The sequence below is a fragment of the Rattus rattus genome, chromosome 4, assembly GCF_011064425.1.
Source record: "Rattus rattus isolate New Zealand chromosome 4, Rrattus_CSIRO_v1, whole genome shotgun sequence".
NCBI classification, from domain to species: Eukaryota; Metazoa; Chordata; class Mammalia; order Rodentia; family Muridae; genus Rattus; species Rattus rattus.
The window spans coordinates 162,607,984-162,626,444 of record NC_046157.1 but is presented as its reverse complement, the minus strand read 5'-3'; the positions used below and the strand labels follow the sequence as shown (position 1 = coordinate 162,626,444).

Sequence of the window (18,461 nt, the reverse complement as noted above, 5' to 3'; positions counted from 1 at the left end):
AACATTTTAACACGATTTCCCAGGATGAAATAAAATGCTAATTTAAAAGTATTTCCAAATCATTTTTAAAAATTGTATTTCCAGAAGAGCCAATAAAAATCAATCAAAACAGGAGTTAGGTAACTCATCACAAAGTCATTGGTGAGATAGTTTCTTTTAAATTAAGTTCTAAGGGAGGGGTCAGAGGAAAAGGAGGATGAATTTGATCTAAACACATTAAAGGCATGTATAAAATTCCCAAATAGGGCTGGAGAGATAGCTCAGTAGTTAAGAGCACTGTCTGCTCTTCCAGAAGTTCTGAGTTCAAATCCCAGCAACCGCATGGTGGCTCACAACCATCTGTAATGAGGATCCTATGCCCTCTTCTGGTGTGTCTGAAGACAGCTGCAGTGTGCTCACATACATTAAATGAATAGATAAATAAAATATGTTTTAAAAAAAATTCCCAAATAATAAAAAGAAAAGTAGTTTTTGAAGTTAAAGTATTTTTGAGACAAGAACAAACTTATAATGTGCCCACAGTTAAGACCAAGATATGAAATTTCTAGAACCAGCTTTAGATGAAACAGTTTACGAATTCAATTAAATATTTATTGAACAAATGCAGAATAAATGAACCAGGGCCGTTTTAACCTGAAGATACATTAACCAACTCAAATCTTCAAGGGCTGCTGCCATAGGAGAACAAAAAGAGATGCACTGAGCTTTTCTACACAGGGTCTGGATGCGCAGCAGGAGGATGCGCAGCAGGAGGGCTGCAGGCCGGCCCTCAGCTCAGGAGCTCCCTTCAGCACACACTGCACTCCATGCTCCTCCCTTCCTCTGAAAGGAGGCATCAGAACTTCGAGTTTCCCACCGACACCTAAGTTGCGTTCTCACTGCAGACTGTCTATCTCATGCAATGGATGCTTGCACAATGGGAAGACAAATGTAGCATTGACAAGCTCCTCCCCAGGAGACACCTGCCACCATCGGCTCTTTCTGATTCTACATCACTGATTCCTTGTTCTGGGAAGGGAAGAAGAGCACATTCTCCAGAGCACGAGTGACAATGTGGGTAGGGCACTGCCCAGGGCAGTCCCCAAATCCCCATCACTTCAGCTAGAGGCCAGTGCTAGGCAGGAGTGTGTTGTATGCCAGAGCGCCCTCTCGCTACTTGAAGCAGGACAGCTTGTGTTCGGAGTCCGGTCCTTGACAGAAACTCTGTATAATACTGATGGCTCCAACCAAAGTGATCAATACAAAGGAAAACTGCTCCAAGGACATTCAAAAGTGTCTGAGGAGAAAACTGTACAATGCGTTTCATCTTCTATGTGCATTTTATCACACCCAAAGGACACAGAGGTGCTCACCCTGTTCCGAACTCAGAATAAAACTCCATGTCTGTTTGCCAGTGACAGGGACTGAAGGTGAATCTTGAACTCAGAGTGATCGATCAGTTTTCCAGGAAAGCCACGTAATCGGTGAGCCTGGCGAGCTGCTGCTCGTTGGGGATTGGCGGAACTGGGGCAGGCTCTGCAGGACAAAGAGGGATACAAACTTTAAATAAGCTGGTGTATGGCAGAACATCCACCTTGCCATCAGCCTGTGGAGGGAGATCTAACTTTCTTAGACAAAAATGGCTGCCAGAGGCCTGGACAGTTCAGAACAGAAGGCATGAACTCTCCATTTTGGCAGGCTGGTTGTGTCAGACAAACATGAACACGTGTCAGGACAGCTGGTGATGCTGCAGCGGGCTACGTAAAGACTCAAACGTCTGCTGTGCTGCGTTTCTTCAGACCCCAGCTCTGGCTAGACAGCCCTTGGAGGACTAGGGTAAAGAATAGTCTGAAGACATCTCATGTGCCTGGTCCAACCAGAACACGGCACTGTCAACAAGTGACAGCAGCACAAACAACCTCAGGGATTTACACACCAATGCTGGATTGGACTGTGGGGGCCCTGGGAATACAGTCCAGAACCCCAGAGGCCATCAAATAAGGACAGGAAGGCTCTGTGGCTGGGCTGAGCTACAGGAGCCTACAGCTTTCTTACAGCCATGCGTATCACTACTCATTACAGAAAATAGGTCAGCCAACAATGCAACACTTAAACATGTCCGGTGTGAAAACACGTACCTGATAAGGGAATAAACCTGTTCAAGGAAACATCCAGGGCTCCAGAGGCTAAACAAAATAAGAAAGACAGTTACATACAACCAAGAGAAGTCACATCAAGACCCTAATGGATCACACCCACAACAAACACCTGATTCTCATTGGAGACACGAATCTGCCCTCTTTAAACACTATCTGTTCAGTCTTCCTTATAGCCCATGACTGTGGGGCCGGGGCTAAGCACTGACATCTGTCTAAATAGCAGGTGCCCAGAGCAGGGGAAGGGAAGTAGGGTTGATGCAGGAGGACAGTGACGAGGGCAGGGCACCTGACTCTGAAGACTGGGGAGGACAGTCCTATACCCAGGAGGAAGCAGCCCAAACAGGAATGAGCATGTCCTGAGGGTGAGATGAAGGGGCAGGGATGCAGATGGAAACAATGGGGGCAGAGGCAGGGGCAGGGGCAGGGGCGGGGGCAGGGGCAGGGGCCTGGGCCCGACCTGAAAGGAGATCTAAGCAACTAATCCAATCAGTTACAGGAGTCTCTCGTAGGTGACCTTCAATGTCACTCTGCTCTCATATCAACTGTTCAATGCTTCTGTGTCAAGTGTCTGAGGTCCCACTTACCTGGCTTCCTGGGAAGAACCATTCTTGTGGTGGAGTCGGCCTGCCATCCTTGTTCCAACACACCTGAGAGAGCAGAGTTCACACAGATGGGAGAAGGGCACAAGCACTGCATGACCCAGCCCCGCCCCCTCACCATGTCATGTGTGGGATATTTACTAGGTTACTACAGACAACTTATTTTTGAAATATTCTGCAAAATACCAAAGGCCTCTCAGGGGCCAATAGAATTACGGACAGAGGCGTGGTCTTCGGGAGTAGTACCTAGTTAGTCTAACTCCAAACAGACATGAGACATTTCTATGATGACTTTCTTAGTGCACGAGCCCCTGGGTTTAATGTCCCATCCCCAAGCCAACTGCTCACAAAATAATACACTGCCACCCATACTGCCATCTCCAGCGCCTGCTGTCCTGTGAGCCTGAGAGTGCTCCAGCTCTGGAAACTGAAGAAGAATAATCAATGCTCTACACTTATGGGCTCCCATTTTAGCTGGAGAATCCAGCCTGTCAATCACCGTGAACAGTGTGACCAAGTGCACCCAGTGTCTTCCACTGGGTTAAGAGTCTCTCTCAGCAGGCGTGAGACTGACTTTGAGTAGGTGCTACACGGAAAGCTATGTGAGAAGTGCTTTATATCACTTCCTCAACAAACCCACCATCCAAATTGCAAAAGCATTGTTGTTCTAGAGTTCCAGAGCCACAGTGAACCTATGGCTTACATCATTTCTGTCCCCTATATGTAACCAGCCAGCTCCAAGTACCTTTCACGGCCTCTTCCACAGGAAGTCCGACAAAGGCTGCAAAGTCGTCTGCGATTATGGAGGTGTACGCTTGCGAGACCAGGGCAAAGGCACGCCTCCTTGTTGCATCTATTGTAGGAGGAAGGGACCAAGAGAGGAGGACACGGCTCTATCATCCAGTTTCTATTTATAGACAATACTCGACCCACCAAAGCAGACACCACATGCCCAGAAGGTATGAGGGACCCTGCACTCTGTGACCGCACACATTCCTCTCATCAGACTGCACAGGGACAAAAGCTACAGAGATGGAAAACAACACCCACAAGACCCCAGTCATAGGAAAGCAAATGTTCATGAATTTAAGGTGCAAGCCTTTTAAATCTCCTTTGCTCCATTTCTCTTGCAAACACTAGGAGGAGGAACACCACTGCCCCTCCCGGGAGAGTCTCCGATAAAGCATCTGTTGGTGCAGATGGACAAACCTTACCCCCAGCACTTGTTCTAACTCACAAGTGTGCATTAAGTCAGGATCCTGAGTCCAAGCCTGAAGGTCTGGCTCTCTAGAGAAGTGCTGCCAGGCCCCAGCACAAGAACTCTTCCTGCAAACGCCTTCTGCATTTCCCAGACTCACACTGACATTAAGAAAATCCCACAAAGAGACAATTGCCCCATCCAACACAGCCAGTCTTCCTATTTAGTGCCCTTCTGGTAATACTAGGGCTTCTCCCGAAGGCTGCCAACCTGGCTAAGAAATACTCAGATTTTATAATCTACACTGAGGGCTGCACGTGTAAAATCAACCCTTACCACACCGAAACCCCCTCTGCACTCTTAACCAACCAACGTAGGTCCTCTCAGGAACCTTTTGCTCCTGAATAGTCCAGTCCCTTAGCCCAGACTACTCCTCCCATTCCACTCTTGAGCTCTGGGCCCCACTGTTTAAAGGTCTGAAACAGCCCTTGCTGTATTCCTGTGAACATGGGCATATTGACAGTACTGCTGGAGCCAAAATGGGGCATGACCTCAGCCATAGGCTTTCTCCCAGGCCTCAAACACTCCAGACAATGGCCCTAAAAATGGCTCAGTGGGTAAAGGGACCTGCTACCAAGCCTGGAGACCTGAGTTTAGCCGCCCAATGCCCATGTGAAGATGGAAGGCAAGACCCCTCTTACCCCTGCATGCACCTGTGCAGTCACACACATGAACAACACGCTGATGCCATGTTGCATTCCCTCATTCCCCACTGAGGACAAGGGACATTTAGAATGTCTCAAGAGGTGCAGGGATTTCCCTATGAAACACTCAGTGGGAAAGAAGCAAGGCAGCAAAGGCAGGAACACACACGCAGCATGGAGTACGCGCCAAATCTCCTACCATCTAAACTTACTGTCTTAGGTCAGGTATTTTTGGTCAGATTTTTGGAGTAGGGAATACAGAGGAGCCAAACATGAATGGAAGAAGAGCAGCAGGTTGTGGAGAGGCAGGAGAGGTCTAACGGGCAGAAGCAGGCATTCTGGTGACAATCAGCAGCCACACCCTGGCTCCAGCTGCCATCCCTTCACAGCTCCGTAATCAGTCCTGTTCTACAGGCCCTCACGCCATCCTTCAGGCTCTGTGTGAAGACTGGCTGCTTGAACAAGTGCTCCCTCAGTGCTTTGCCAGCCCTTTCTGTAATAAAGAGCTCTCCTACCAGGCTCTTCAGCTAAGATGTCTGATTTCCTGGTAGAACTGACTGGTGCGCACAGAACTGAAGGTGCTATCATTTGAATGCACTCTGCCCCCACAGGTTTGTGTCTCAACTCTTGTCCCCCAGCTAGTGGTGCTGTTTGGAGACGTTGTGGAACCTTAAGAGGCAAGGCTGTGGTTGTTCTTAACTAGCAAGTTTATCATACACAGAGAAACAAAACTTGAAACTCTGAACAATTCCAATTTGTTCTAAGACTGCCTTTCCCAGTCTGGCATTTAGAGAGAAAAAGGTGTATGTACCACTTAGGGATCAGTACCATTTCAGTCTCAAGAAAATCTTCATGCATAGAACAGAATAGTCCCTCAGGTATGACCAGTGTTTACAAGTCACCTCTTCAATTTTTGTCTTACAACACCAGCAGGTGGATGTACAGAATGAGAACTTAAAAGCCCGGCTCCAGAGATCAGGCTCCAGCATGCTACACTAGACAGGACGGGTGTCTGTGGGCTGGAAGCAACTCTTAATCTCACAGGTACAAAGCAGTACGAGAAAGAATAGAGTTCACACAAGAACACTTGCTGGATGAGTTGGGAGCTCCTATCCAAATCCTGCCAAAGATCTTGCAGTTCAGCACTGGGAAAAGGCAGCTTGCATCTTTAAGACTGTACTTACTACTTTTTGGGCTGAGCCAATCCTGTCAATCCCACCTTTCAGTGACTCCTCCCACTGATGTTTCCTAGATTAGCTTGCGAGCTGCCCCAGGGCATTCACATGACCTCATTCCATACTCCCTCCTCCCTACCCAGTCTACCCAGAAATTCTGCTCCTTGATTCAAAGCAGGTCTTTCTGTTTTGTTGTTTATACTGTTTCTTTGAGTGCTGATCCAGGTACTAAGGCAAAGAGCTGATTGGTGTAGCTGCCCCCAGGCAATCCTTACCCTCTGCTTCCCAGTAAACCAAAGTCCTTACCGTGCTGAGGAGGACCTGCCCACCAACTGAAAGAACACCCAGTAAAGGCAGGTGGTGATGAAAGAAATGAAGGGACAGGAAGAACTGAACAACATAAGAGAGCTCACTGTCTGAATGTGTGTGTTGGGGCTAGAAAGTCGGCTCAGCTGCTAAGAGTATATGCATTCTGCTCTTACAGGACTGGAGTCTATTTCCTAGCTCCCATGCTGGGTGGGCTCAAAACATCAGGGAGTCCACCCCAGAGGATCCAATGCTGCCTGCCTGGATTGGATCCCCCTGAACAATGAAAAGAACACGAGTGACCCAGAAAGACCCTAAGCATGAGAACGTGAGAAAGGAAGGCAGCAAGGACAGAGCTATCATGTGTCAGAGCCACACCACGCCAGCCTCTAACATCACAGAGGAAGTGAAAACAAAACTAAGCCTCTAGGCGCTGTGATGGTTCCTTTTACAGGATCTAGAGAGGGGACATAACAGCTATCAAAGGCCAAGGCCGACAAAGTCCAGTTGCTACTTTTGATTACTGCCTGGTTCATTGCCATGGATTTTTGATTATTGCCTGGTTTAATGTTAGCAGCAAAGAAGACTCTCACAAGGCCACACGTGTGATACCCACCAGTAACCAAAGAAGGAAAGGACAGTAGGGACCACACACGAGACCCTGTCTACCACAAAAGCAATGATGAAGAGGATAAGATATTGCAATGACACAACTGCAACCTGGAATCCAGTGACAGCCTCTACTCCCGATACATTCCCAGCAATGAGATGAAGAATCACAATTAGCATGGATCTAGCTCAAATCTGAACGGTAGTCCCAAAATCAGAACTGTCTACTTTGACAGTACACACTGACACAGCAAAGCACAGCAGAGCACTGTAGAGTTCCAAGGACAGCTTAGTGCAACATGGCTTTTAACTGCAGGAAAATGCTACCTCTAAGGGCTTCCATGATTGGCTGCACAGTCTCTGACCACTGGTGCGCGTTGATGGTCGTATAGATCCCAGGGAAATCTCTTTGCCAGATTCGCTGTCCTACTGACCAAATTCCCCCAAGTTCAGAATTTGCCTGCAATAAAAAGTGTTGTCTTTGAAGGTACCTGCTCTGTAATAACAAACATATCTTCAAAAATTATCAGAAGTGACAGAATTTGTTAGCTGTATCATTAAAATACATTCTATTCATTTTAGGAGATGAAATTACTTTTCTAATAGATGTATCCAGCCTGCAGGTCACAGGGCCAACAATAGGTATAAAATGTGAAACCTTTTCTTTTTGGTAGCTTGCATGCCCAGTTCTAGACTATGAACTCTGCAGATAACATCATTTTGCAATGTCCAAAGGTTGGATCTGCCTGATTCTAAAATGCTGTGAGCAGTTATGTCAACAATTTCTATAATTAATGTTTTTATTGCAATTACAACATGAGAAAGTAAAAAAAAAATTTCAGAATGAAGTCTGGGGATCAATTATCATAATTAAGCACTGCTGCTTAAATTTAAGATGCTAGCACTTCTTCATGGGACAAAACTACCACCAGAAAGCTGATTAACAAGGCCCTGTCAATTAGAGCCTACTTGCAGAATTCCCATTCATAACAGCTCAACTGTTTCATTCTTATAAACAGAATGGGAAAGGAAGTGAAGTAAGTCTTACTTCATTCTACCTGGCAAGACACCTTTCTCAGGTCATTTCATTTCATCTCCATCCCAAGTAAGAAAACTAACAGGGTGAGTGTGATCTTAATACAGTGACTATCCATGTAAATAATGCCAGTTTACAAATAGACATCATTACAGCAAATTAAGTAGTCTGCTGAAATTCCTCAGCCCTTCAGCCACCTCTTAGACCTCACTGGCCAGCTGAATAGGCCGGTCCACACGGCAGGCCTCATAAAACCATCATTACATAAACAAGATTTCTGAACCTCCCCATTAGAGAGACCAGATGGTCCCCATTAGAGACCCCATTAGAGAACCTGCTGGTCTGGAACCTTAATATTCACTCAACAGTGGCTTCAGTGATATACATGAGAAAGAAAAGAGGAACTGTCATTTAAGTAAATGCTAGTATTCTAAAAGCAACAGGGGACACTGCAGGAGTACTTACAGACTTTATAGCAGGTGGTATCCTCTTCCAAAGATATCTTGCATTATTCCTAATGTACACAAAGATCAGTTTAAGCAAGTCATCTCAGTCAATATACAGAACGATAGGACCTAATGTAAACATACGGTAGAACACCTACCAAAAGAGGCCACGGCACAACTCAGTTTTATATGAATTTGTTGAGGAAAAGCGGTTTTCCAGAAAAAAGAACATGAAATAACTTTTTTTCAGGGTAATTTTTTCATTTTTTTTGCTGAATTTTTTAAAATTAACAATTCAGATCCTAAACTTCAGCAACACATTTAAACCACAGACTTAGATACAAATGTGCCCATTTAAAGGCTCTGAGTGTCCCTCTCAATATATGTGTTATATTTTTGGAGCCATTCTCCTACTGAGTACAAAGGGGTTGGAACAATCATAGGACACATGATCACAAAGCAGAAATAACTCATGTATGTATAATGAAGAAACTCAGCTTAGTTTCTGTAAAAAATATCACAACGGGTTGTTCGGAACCGCACCAGGCCTCTATTCTCTAGCCCTCTCAAGCTTCTGCTTCCCACCCAGGAAGACTAATTCAAACATATCTAACCCTGCCTGGCTCTCCCAGTGTTCCCTGCCAGCTCCAGCTTCTTCGCTTCTACTGAGTACAAATTTGCTTTGCTTTGCTTATTTGATTTTTTGAGGCAGGATTTCTCTACGTAGTCCTGGCTGTACTAGAGCTGGATCTGCAGACCAGACCGACCTCCAACTCAGAAAGCAGCCTGTCTCGGGCTCCCAAGTGTGGGGAATTAAAGACATGCACGACCACCACACAGTCTCCAAGTAAACATAAGTTAAAAAATAAATGATTGTTTTTATATTCCATTGGTTCGTGATGCTAGATTCTCACAAAAACTTACCATGTTTTTTAGGGGTATATAAAACACACACAACAACAACAAAGAAAAATCGAGCTTAATTATTCATATGACTGAACAAGAAACAGATATAACATATTATGGTAAAGGTAACCTATCTGTTACTGCATTATCAGTGCAAAAGGCACTACTTACATGTCGTTCTGCAGCAAATACAAAGCGAGAAGCTGACCATACACTGGCGGCGTGGCGATTCCTCCAGGAGCCTATATAAACAAAGGGGGGGGGCTTATTTCCCAATAAACATTCAGAAAAAAGAAAATTAAAACTTAAAAAGTAAGTTTTCTAGTACTACAGATGCAGACAAATGCTGAGGGAAGTACCAAAGATGAAAATCTGAGCTTAGATGTTGTGAGCTGTTATTGATTCCCCAGTGAGCTATCAGTTTCTTTCCATATTCACAAATATGTAAATGCCATCACCTGCTGAAATTCCTCAGCCCCTCAGTCCCTCAGCCGCCTCAAGCACCTAACTGTCCAGCTGGGAACAGGCCAGTCCACACCAGCACGGCAAGCCTCATAAAACCATCATTACATGCACAAGATTTCTGAACCACCCCGTTATTGAACTGATTAGTCTCAAATTTAAAAAAAAAAAAAAAAAAGGTAAGAAATACTTCCAACAGGTTCTTAATGCACTATTTCTCTGCCCGTTATTTTAAAAGGCTAAGTAAGATTAAAACATAAGACTACCAACGGGTAGTTATGGAGGTCTCTGCTCAATCTTTATTCGTTCAACAAGGTCTGCAGTCTGCTAAATGCTCATCGACAAGCTGCTGCTGTCCCCTTCAGTCGGTGAGCCCCCTGCCCTCCCTTTTATTTTTTGATTTTTCGTAGCCCAAGCAGGCATCGAATTTACCAGCAATCCTCCTGCCTCCGCCTCACGTGTGCCCACGGGATTCCTGTGACACTGCACCCAGCCTATTTAGTGAACTTTTTTGTCTTAACATAAATGGAAGTGTCTCCTGATTATAGCCAGAAACTGGGGCTTGATGAACCCGGACTGTGCTCCTAGCAGGCCGCGGCCTGGCCCGTTACCCTGGAAACGGGCGCCCACCCGACCGCCCCACTTTGCCGCACTACCTCAAGCTCCTGGTTCTCGCACTGATCCAACAGCTTTCTGAAACTGAAGGCGTTGTCCGCCATCACCGCCACTGGCATCTTCCCGGCCGCTCTCGCCGCCGCCACCCCGCCTGACCAAAGCACAAGCTGGCCCTCGGGGCGTCGCGCCCTCGATGACGCAAAGAAGCTGGCTCTTCGTACGCATGCGCAAGTGTGTCGTCATTTCCTAAGCGACGCCGTGGCTGAGAAGCCGGGCAGCGAGCGCTCTGCCCCGCCACCTCGGTGCTCTGGAGGACCTGCTCCAGACTTGGAGGAACCGGCTTTCCAAGACAGGCCACTGTCATTGGGAGGGGCTTGGCTGTGGCTTGGATTCTCCGCCCAAGGAAGGAAGTGATAGTGGGACTGCATCTTTCACAGCCACAGTCGCCGTGGGAGAAAAGTAAAACCGTTGGACCTCCACATGTTTTGAGAACGCTGAACTGTACTTCTAAGCTAAGGTGTTAAAGAGGAACCTCTAAACCCGAAACTCTTTTTGGCTTGTGCTATACACACATCCCTTTTCTAACAGTGCACTTGGCAGCCTGAGAATCTCACCTACACCTGCTATTCATACACACACACACACACACACACACACACACACACACACACACACACACACAAACACACTCACACACATACCTCCTTTTCCAAAAATTCACCTAGCAACTGTCAGAAAACCAGGACCCCTGTCCACAACCTGTGTGGAGCTTGCAGGCACATTCTCTCCAAGTAATGGGATAAGTTTCTCCTCTCTCTACTGACCATCAAACAGATTCTATTCACTGATACTTCAGTTATGTACAGGAGGTTTGATCTAACCTGAATTGCTTTTAGGTGACTGCCCAGGAAGGTAAATCATGTCTTCTAAGTGAATTTGCTAGGAGAAACTCCTGTTTACGGTCTTGACTGTGCATGCTTGGGAATGCATTTGATTAAAATCAAATACATTATGGGAAGAGACATATACAATGGAAAAAGGGAGGTAACATAGCTAAAATCTTGCAATCAAAACAGAGTGCAATGCCTCTTAGCAATCAGACTCCTTCTTGAACTCCATAAAAGCCCCGAACAGTAATTGGGACTCTAGCATGCTAGCTCAAGTGGCCAACTGTCACTCATGACAACGTATTTCTTTCTGATCTGTAGTCTGGCTTTGCTTTTGCATAAGGTTTCCTTGCTACTTTGCATATCTGGGTGCCTGAATTTCAGTTCCGGGCATGAGAGGTAAAAACACCCAGCCCAGACCCTGACCATTCCTCAGACACGGGAAGCAATGGTACGGACACCAACAACTGCCCCTTTGCTGTCTTCTCGGGCAGAACTGGAGATTGGAACACAGGCTTTGTGCATAGTTTTAACACTGAGCTGTACCTCCAGGTCTCCTTTTACTTACTGAAGACAAAGTCTTACTAAGTTGCGCAGGCTGGCCTTGAAGTTTTGGAAAAGCTCCAAGCCTAACTCTCACTTCTCTCTTTCTACCTGCCTCAGTCTCAGTAGACCCCAGCACCATGTTACCACCTGTGTATGTCTCATGCACACACACACACACACACACACACACACACACACACACACACACACACACACACACACTAGAGGTGAGCGAAGTCTCTTTAGCTTGAGCCACTGGTGTGCCTGACCTTTCCTGGTCTCCTGATAAGCAAGTGCTCCTTGACTCTTCCCTGTCCAATGTCTTTTCTTTGAAGCCCAAACCATACCTTTTTGTTCTTCTGCTCAAATTCATGTGAACAAAAGTTCCCATAAAGAAGCTACCCCTTACTAATTGACAGACTGGTTAAAGTTTCCCAGGTAGGGAAGAGGTTGCAAGGTTGCAGGTTCAGAGTACAATTGTGCTTTATCCTGGCCTATCTTCAGTTCCCTTGACAGCTAGTCCTATGCCTACTTGTGCCTACCCTAGTAGCCCTGTGACTATTGAGTGAAACCTTCCATGGGCTGCTCGCTCCTCAACTGTGAACACACTGCTTACTCAATTATGCTGTGACTCACTTCCCTTGTGTGGTTTGGAGACCTGCTGATCCTGTGCCATTTTGTTCCCAGGAAGTTTTATGCTTCAGGAATGGAGGGAACGTGAGGTCAAAATTAGCATATAAGATCGAGGAGCCTAGGAACCCCTTTCCCTCCAAGGCTGACACACAACCGAGTCTGGGCAAACAGAATGCATGTACTATATAAATGTTCCAGTCTGCGGTCGGGCATTCTGAGCTTTTGACCTTACTCCAGCTCTGCTCCCATTTCATCTCGGAAGTCATCTTGGCCTTACTGAACTCTTTCTTCTTCTGTTCCTATCCACATGTCTGTCTAGATCCTTGTTTAGGGACATAAGAACCTAGAAATCTCTGTGGGTGCCCACCAGACCCCATATTTGCCAGTAACACTGGCACACTGAATGGTGTATGGAAAGGCAGTGGACATTCTCATAACAGAATTTTCTCAACTGATGTGTGCTCTGTTGCCTTAATGGACATCACTGGTAAAGCCCACATTTTAGATAAACATATTAAACATTCGAAGTCAGTGACAGCCATCACTGATGATTTTAGTATAATGGAGATATCTGTTTAGAAATAATTATGTTTAACGTTCGGGTTACAATATAAAGATTAAGGGCTGGAGCGATGTCTCAGCAGTTAAAGGCACATGGTTCTCTTGCAAAGGACCTGAGTGTAGTTCCTACCACCCACTTCAGGAAGCTCACGAAGCAACTGCCTATAACTCCAGCTCTGGAATCCAACACCTACAAACTCCAAGCATGCATGCGTGTGCGCATACACTACTCCACCACAAGATACCGTGAGCATATGCTTCTAGAGGCCGAACGCGGCGAAGCTGCCAAAGACTGTGCTCCCAAATATGCCTTCTCTCCCGGTGAGTTGCTTACCTCAAGTGTTTATTATAGCGATGGAAGGCACACTACCACACAGCAGCAGCTAAGGGAGCACATGGCTGCCATAACCAGAGGGATGTGGAGAGAGAAAGTAGCAGGGCTCTCTCTACAGCTACAAAGAAGAGATGGGCTCTGATTACATCATTCAGAGATCGTGTACATAAAGCCAAGGACCAGGATTTAAAAGTCCAGTACGTGGTGATGATCTCCCAGTCTGGTTGAGGCTGTGAGAAAAGTGTGGGCTCTTGAGGATGGGGACGGGGTCATCCAGACTTTGTATCCATGGCCCCAAGTCTTTCCCTGTACAGAGCCATCTCTACTTCCAGCTATTTTCACAGGGAGGGGTGATCACTAGAAAGCTAGAAATCTTATCAGGATGGCTGATTCAGAGCTCTATACTTTTTACCACTTGATCTATTTCAAACATCTGTTCTGTTCTGCTCCATTCCGGAGTGATTGAAAATGCACAAGACTCTGGGAGAAGAAGCCTCCTGAAGAACTTGGCTTCCCTTTGGAACAGTGATTCTCAACCTTTCTAATGTTGTGACCCTTTAATACAGTTCCTCATGGTGCCCCCTACCATGAAATTATGCTAGTTATGACTCATAATGTAAATATCTGATATTTCCAATGATCTTAGGTGACCCCTGTGAAAGGGTCATTTGACCCCCCCAAAACTGATCACAATCCACAGGTTAAGAACTGCTGCTCTAGAAAGTTCCATCCTGTCAACTCACCCTGGACAGCAAGGCTAAGTTTCCAAGGACTGAAGAAAATGTCAAAGATCTGAATGAGGTGCCCAGGGGACATAGTTCCTTTGAGTTCAAGAGTAATGCAAACAAAACATTTTTCATTTTATTATCGAAGCAAGCAAAACATGAGGCAATATCTACTTACGCAATACAAGCATATGGAGGGACTATACCTGGTGTTATGCCTTATGAATATTAGCTTAGGTCCTGGGAAAGAGCCAAGAATATTCCTCCCAGGCCTTTCCCTTTCCCAGAGATATGTGGACACACCAGGGCATTTCCTCCATGCCCTTGCTTTCAATTGCACCCACTTATCACAGTGCATGGAATTCTTTCTAGAAAGCCACCTTGCCGGAAGAACACTCCTCACTCTGCCCTGTCACGGTTCACAGTAAGTTCACGGCTTCCTTCCTCAGGCTCCCATACCATATCACCACTCTACTTGCTTCAGGACCAGAGTTGCCCCAGCTGTTCCTGATGCCACGTGCCAGATATGATCTCAAAGGAATCCAGAAGGAATAGTCAGTGAGTGGAAGGCTGTCTGCCACGGGGCTTCTGTCCCCTCTGTCCACAGATGACTCCATCATGTCAACCAACATGACAACAGGAAGCAAGGGGGGAATACTTAGGTTGGGAATTTGAGGACAATACATGGGAAAGAACCATTTATGGGGACGTCGGCAATATGCTGGGCAACTATAGGACACACACCCCAGAACTAGTCAGAGTGTGACATCATGACCACCCGAACTGTTCAGGGGGTGGTCTGCTTCTGGGAGGGGAGCAGAAAGCACCTCTGAGACTATCCTTGGTGAAATGATCACTATGAATGACAACTATTTCTAAGGAGACTCAGTCCAAGGAAAGGATCTTAAAGGGATAGAGCCAAGAAGAAACATTTATTGAAGGAACTCCACTAAAATGTGTCAGGAATGACTGGCATGTGAGCCATGAGCTGTGTGTGTGCGTCAAAGGCCAAGTTAGGAGTCCTCTCCCCATCACCTCTCAAAGAAGGGGTTTGGTATCTCCTCAGGAAGGTTGGATGCGATTCTAAATCCAATAGGCAGCCTTTTGGGTAAATATGAGAGTTTGGAAGCTCCCTTCCTCCCCTGGTTCTTTTTCACTAGACGAAGGAGAGAGAGGGAGGCTCTTCTGGCTTTCCAGCATCTCTCTAACTCACTTTAATGTGTCATTCAGCAGGAAAACTGAGATAACTGAAGGCTGACACCCTAGTACCAAGTCCCTGCTGATGGCACAGAGACATTTGTTCCTGACAGAAACACCCTCCTGTAGGAGCTGGGAGATGGAAAGGTGCCAGCAGAAATACTGAGTTTCTATGAAAATGAGTCCCAGTGGTCCAGGAGGGCAGGCATCACGCAGAGCTGCACACCGGATACTGACAAAGGATGGGGAAGGCCTAGTCACTGTTCTATTGCTGTGAAGAGACACCATGTCAACGCCAACTCTTAAAAGAAAGCATTTGATTGGGTTTGCTTACAGTTTTATAGGGTTAATCCACGCTCATCATGGTGGGAAGTTGACTTTATGGAGCTGGAGCAGTAGCTGAGAGCTTTACATCCTGACCTATAGATAGACAGCAGGCAGAGAGAAAGACTTGATCTAGCTTGGACTTTTGAAACCTCAAAACCCATTCCCAGTGGCATGCCTTTTCCAACAAGGTCAAAGCTCCTAATCCTTCCCAAACAGTTCCACTCGCCGGCTGACTGAGCATGAGTCTGTGGAGGAAGTTCTCACCCAAACCACCACAGGCAATAAGAATTGCAACAAGAAGGGCTGTGGCTGAAATCAAGAATTGAATATGGTAGAGAAAAGCAGGGGAAGGCGAGGATGTATCTTTTGGAGGTGCAACAAAATTGGTGGACTGAACTGTAAAAAGAGAAAGAACTAACTAAATGGGTGAAGGACTTTGCAGCTGACCCAACTGAACAAAGAGTTTAAGGGAACTGCTAAGAAACTGAATATCAACAAATGACACAAGCCAGGTCAGAAAGACACAAAGTTCCAAACTAATACAATTAGAAGGAACTCTGGAGAGCCAGTAAGAAGCTTGGGCTTGTGAGGAAAGTCCAGTGGGGTGGGGGGTGTTGCTAGTTGATTCCACCAAATGTAGTGAAAATTCTGGAATTTTGATTTAAAAAAAAACAAAAACAAAGAAGTATTGTAAGGAAGTGTTTTCATTTTAATGCCAGGTGTGGGGGTTTGGGGCTGCCTCACAGCAGCTGACTGTGATTAGCCTCGTGCTCTAGCCGAGGTGTGGTTTTGCCAGCTGCAGATGGTTTCTGAAATTGTGTGACACTTAGAATTTTGGGAACTTTTCGGAGTGTATATAAATGCTAGCACCCAATACGTGGTGTCAGTAGTTCTTGGTTGGGGGTTGGTTGTGGTTTGTTAGCAGTCATGTTCAAAGAAGAAACAAAAGGAAAGAAATTAGATTCAGGGATTCAGGGATCTCTCTCTCTCTCTCTCTCTCTCTCTCTCTCTCTCTCTCTCTCTTTATCTCCTATCTAGTAATGGGGGGTGAAACTGGATGGGTGATAAAGGGTAGGAAAGAGAAGAACCACAAAGTAGCAAAGACCTGTTCCAAACAAATATTTAGAAAACAAGTCAAATCCCTTTCTTCAGAACTTTCCTAAGAAATAGAAGAGAAGGGGCCTTTCTGAGTCATCCTACAAGGCAAGGACCTCCTGGCTGTCAGCAGAGACGGTGCACAGGCAGGCTGCAAATAGACTTTTTATGAATATAGATGCCAAATGCAAACATGCGCAGAAATATAAGCAAAGTGGATTCAGCAGAGCTCTGCACCACAACCGAGATTTATGTAAAATAAATCAAACACTCAAAAAATGAATCATGCAATACACAGTATCAACAGAATAAAATATGCATTTGCTTTTTCAGATGCAGAATAAATTACATACGCACATGTGTATGTGTATGTACAGAAATAGTAAAGATTACTGCTAAACTGGTTGAAATAAACAATTGAAGATAATGATAGAGAAAAATCCAGCTTCTCTTCATAATTAAATACCCAGTGGACTATGGACAGAAGACTTCACCCTCAAGTTCATAGCTAGAACCCATGTAGATGTCACAGGAGTAATGGTTGAACAATTTTCTCTTTCATCAGTAAATTCAGTGCCTGCCATTTATTCTACACTGTAGTAGTGGTTCTAGATAGAGCCATCAGCCACAAATAAATATGTGCACGAATTAAATGCATAAATAAACAAATGGTATTGCCTTAGTTAAGGTCTTACTGCCGTGAAGAGACACCATGACCATGGCAACTCTTATAATGGGAAACACGTAATTGGGGCTGGCTTAGTATCAGAGGTTTAGTGCGTTGCTGTCATGATGGAAAACACGGTGGCATGCAGGCATACATGATGCTGGAGAAGAAGCTGAGGAAAGTTCTACATCTTGATCTCAAGGCAGCAGAAGGAGACTGTGTGCCACATTGGGCATAGCTTGAGTACTCCAACAGTGACACACTTCCTCCAACAGTCACACCTCCTAATAGTGCCTCTCTCTGTGGGCCAAACATTCAAACACATGAGGGTAAGAGGGCCATACCTATTTAAGCCATCACGGGCATCTAGTTGGGATAAGAGGAATAGCCAGTCTGTTTGAAAGTGGCAATCCTGATGATGGTACAGGACTGTCTCCAAGGACAAGGTTATCATGTTCAATTATCGACGTATGTGATATAAATGCTTGTAGGCTGCTCGTTAACAGAATTTGGGAAGATGGGGGACTCACTGTGATTTTCATTTCTAGTATATTTTAGTTCTGTAAACTTGTTTACTGTGAGCTCTTAATGAACAGATACTTGGTAAATGCTTGCTGACTTGCTGACCAGATGTCCTCTTACTTGATCCCTGACAATAGAGCCTTGCCTTCTCTTTTGCTGCCCACTCTGGATGCATGCCTGTTAGCCTTTGGCCTGCACTAGCAAGCAGGATATGATAAGGTTTTTGGTACCATCGAGATTCTGATGTAGAGGGCACTACAAAAAAGGATGTGCAGAGTCCATCCTTTCTGGTCCCAGTGAAGAGGATTTGACTCGGTGTTCTTCTACCCTGGGTTCCTGTCTGGCTAGGGATGTTGTTGTCACTGGACAGGAAGCCTGGGCTGATGCGTCTCCAGTAGTCCGTGCTCCCTACTTGACATGTGCCAACCTCCAGGACGTCCATGTCTGCCTGCGGAACATCTTTGCCTTGCCTGGCCCCCCGTGGTTTATGCAGATGCTGTCTTCATTCATCCAGGCCTACAGAAGTGCCCAGAGCGCCTATCCATTCTCATAGATGAGGGCTCCGGCAGCATATCTATTGCTCTGGAATCTTCTCCCTCTGCATTTCCTCCACCCCTAGTTTTTAGAAGAGGACGGTGTTGTACACATGCAGTTGTCTTGGGACCAATGAAGGTAAGTTCAGACTGGTTCCTGCCTCTGCCTCAGATACCAGCCATGGCTGACATCACTAATGAACCCCATTGTTATGTTAAATAATAAAAAAACGATGCACC

General features: G+C 45.7%; 1 protein-coding gene across 1 annotated transcript; it reads right to left on the bottom strand.

The window, feature by feature from the left end:
• Nucleotides 1-569: 569 nt before the first annotated feature.
• On the bottom strand, nt 570-10,381 carry Cops8 (COP9 signalosome subunit 8). Its single transcript, XM_032901602.1, has 8 exons — nt 10,236-10,381; nt 9,289-9,359; nt 8,231-8,279; nt 7,057-7,189; nt 3,483-3,590; nt 2,723-2,785; nt 2,118-2,165; nt 570-1,515 (listed from the first exon to the last, which is right to left on the bottom strand). Exons 1-8 carry the CDS (start codon nt 10,311-10,313, stop codon nt 1,436-1,438), a joined length of 630 nt encoding a protein of 209 aa, XP_032757493.1. The 5' UTR covers nt 10,314-10,381; the 3' UTR covers nt 570-1,435.
• Nucleotides 10,382-18,461: the final 8,080 nt, after the last annotated feature.

Excerpts from the sequence above, each read along its gene's own strand:
- Cops8 (XM_032901602.1), bottom strand. The coding sequence starts at position 10,313 with ATGCCAGTGGCGGTGATGGCGGACAACGCCTTCAGTTTCAGAAAGCTG. Across the intron at positions 3,591-7,056 it reads AATCATGGAAGCCCTTAGAG|ATGCAACAAGGAGGCGTGCC; the intron begins GTAGCATTTTCC and ends CTCCTACAATAG. Across the intron at positions 2,786-3,482 it reads TGTGGAAGAGGCCGTGAAAG|GTGTGTTGGAACAAGGATGG; the intron begins GTACTTGGAGCT and ends CTGCTCTCTCAG.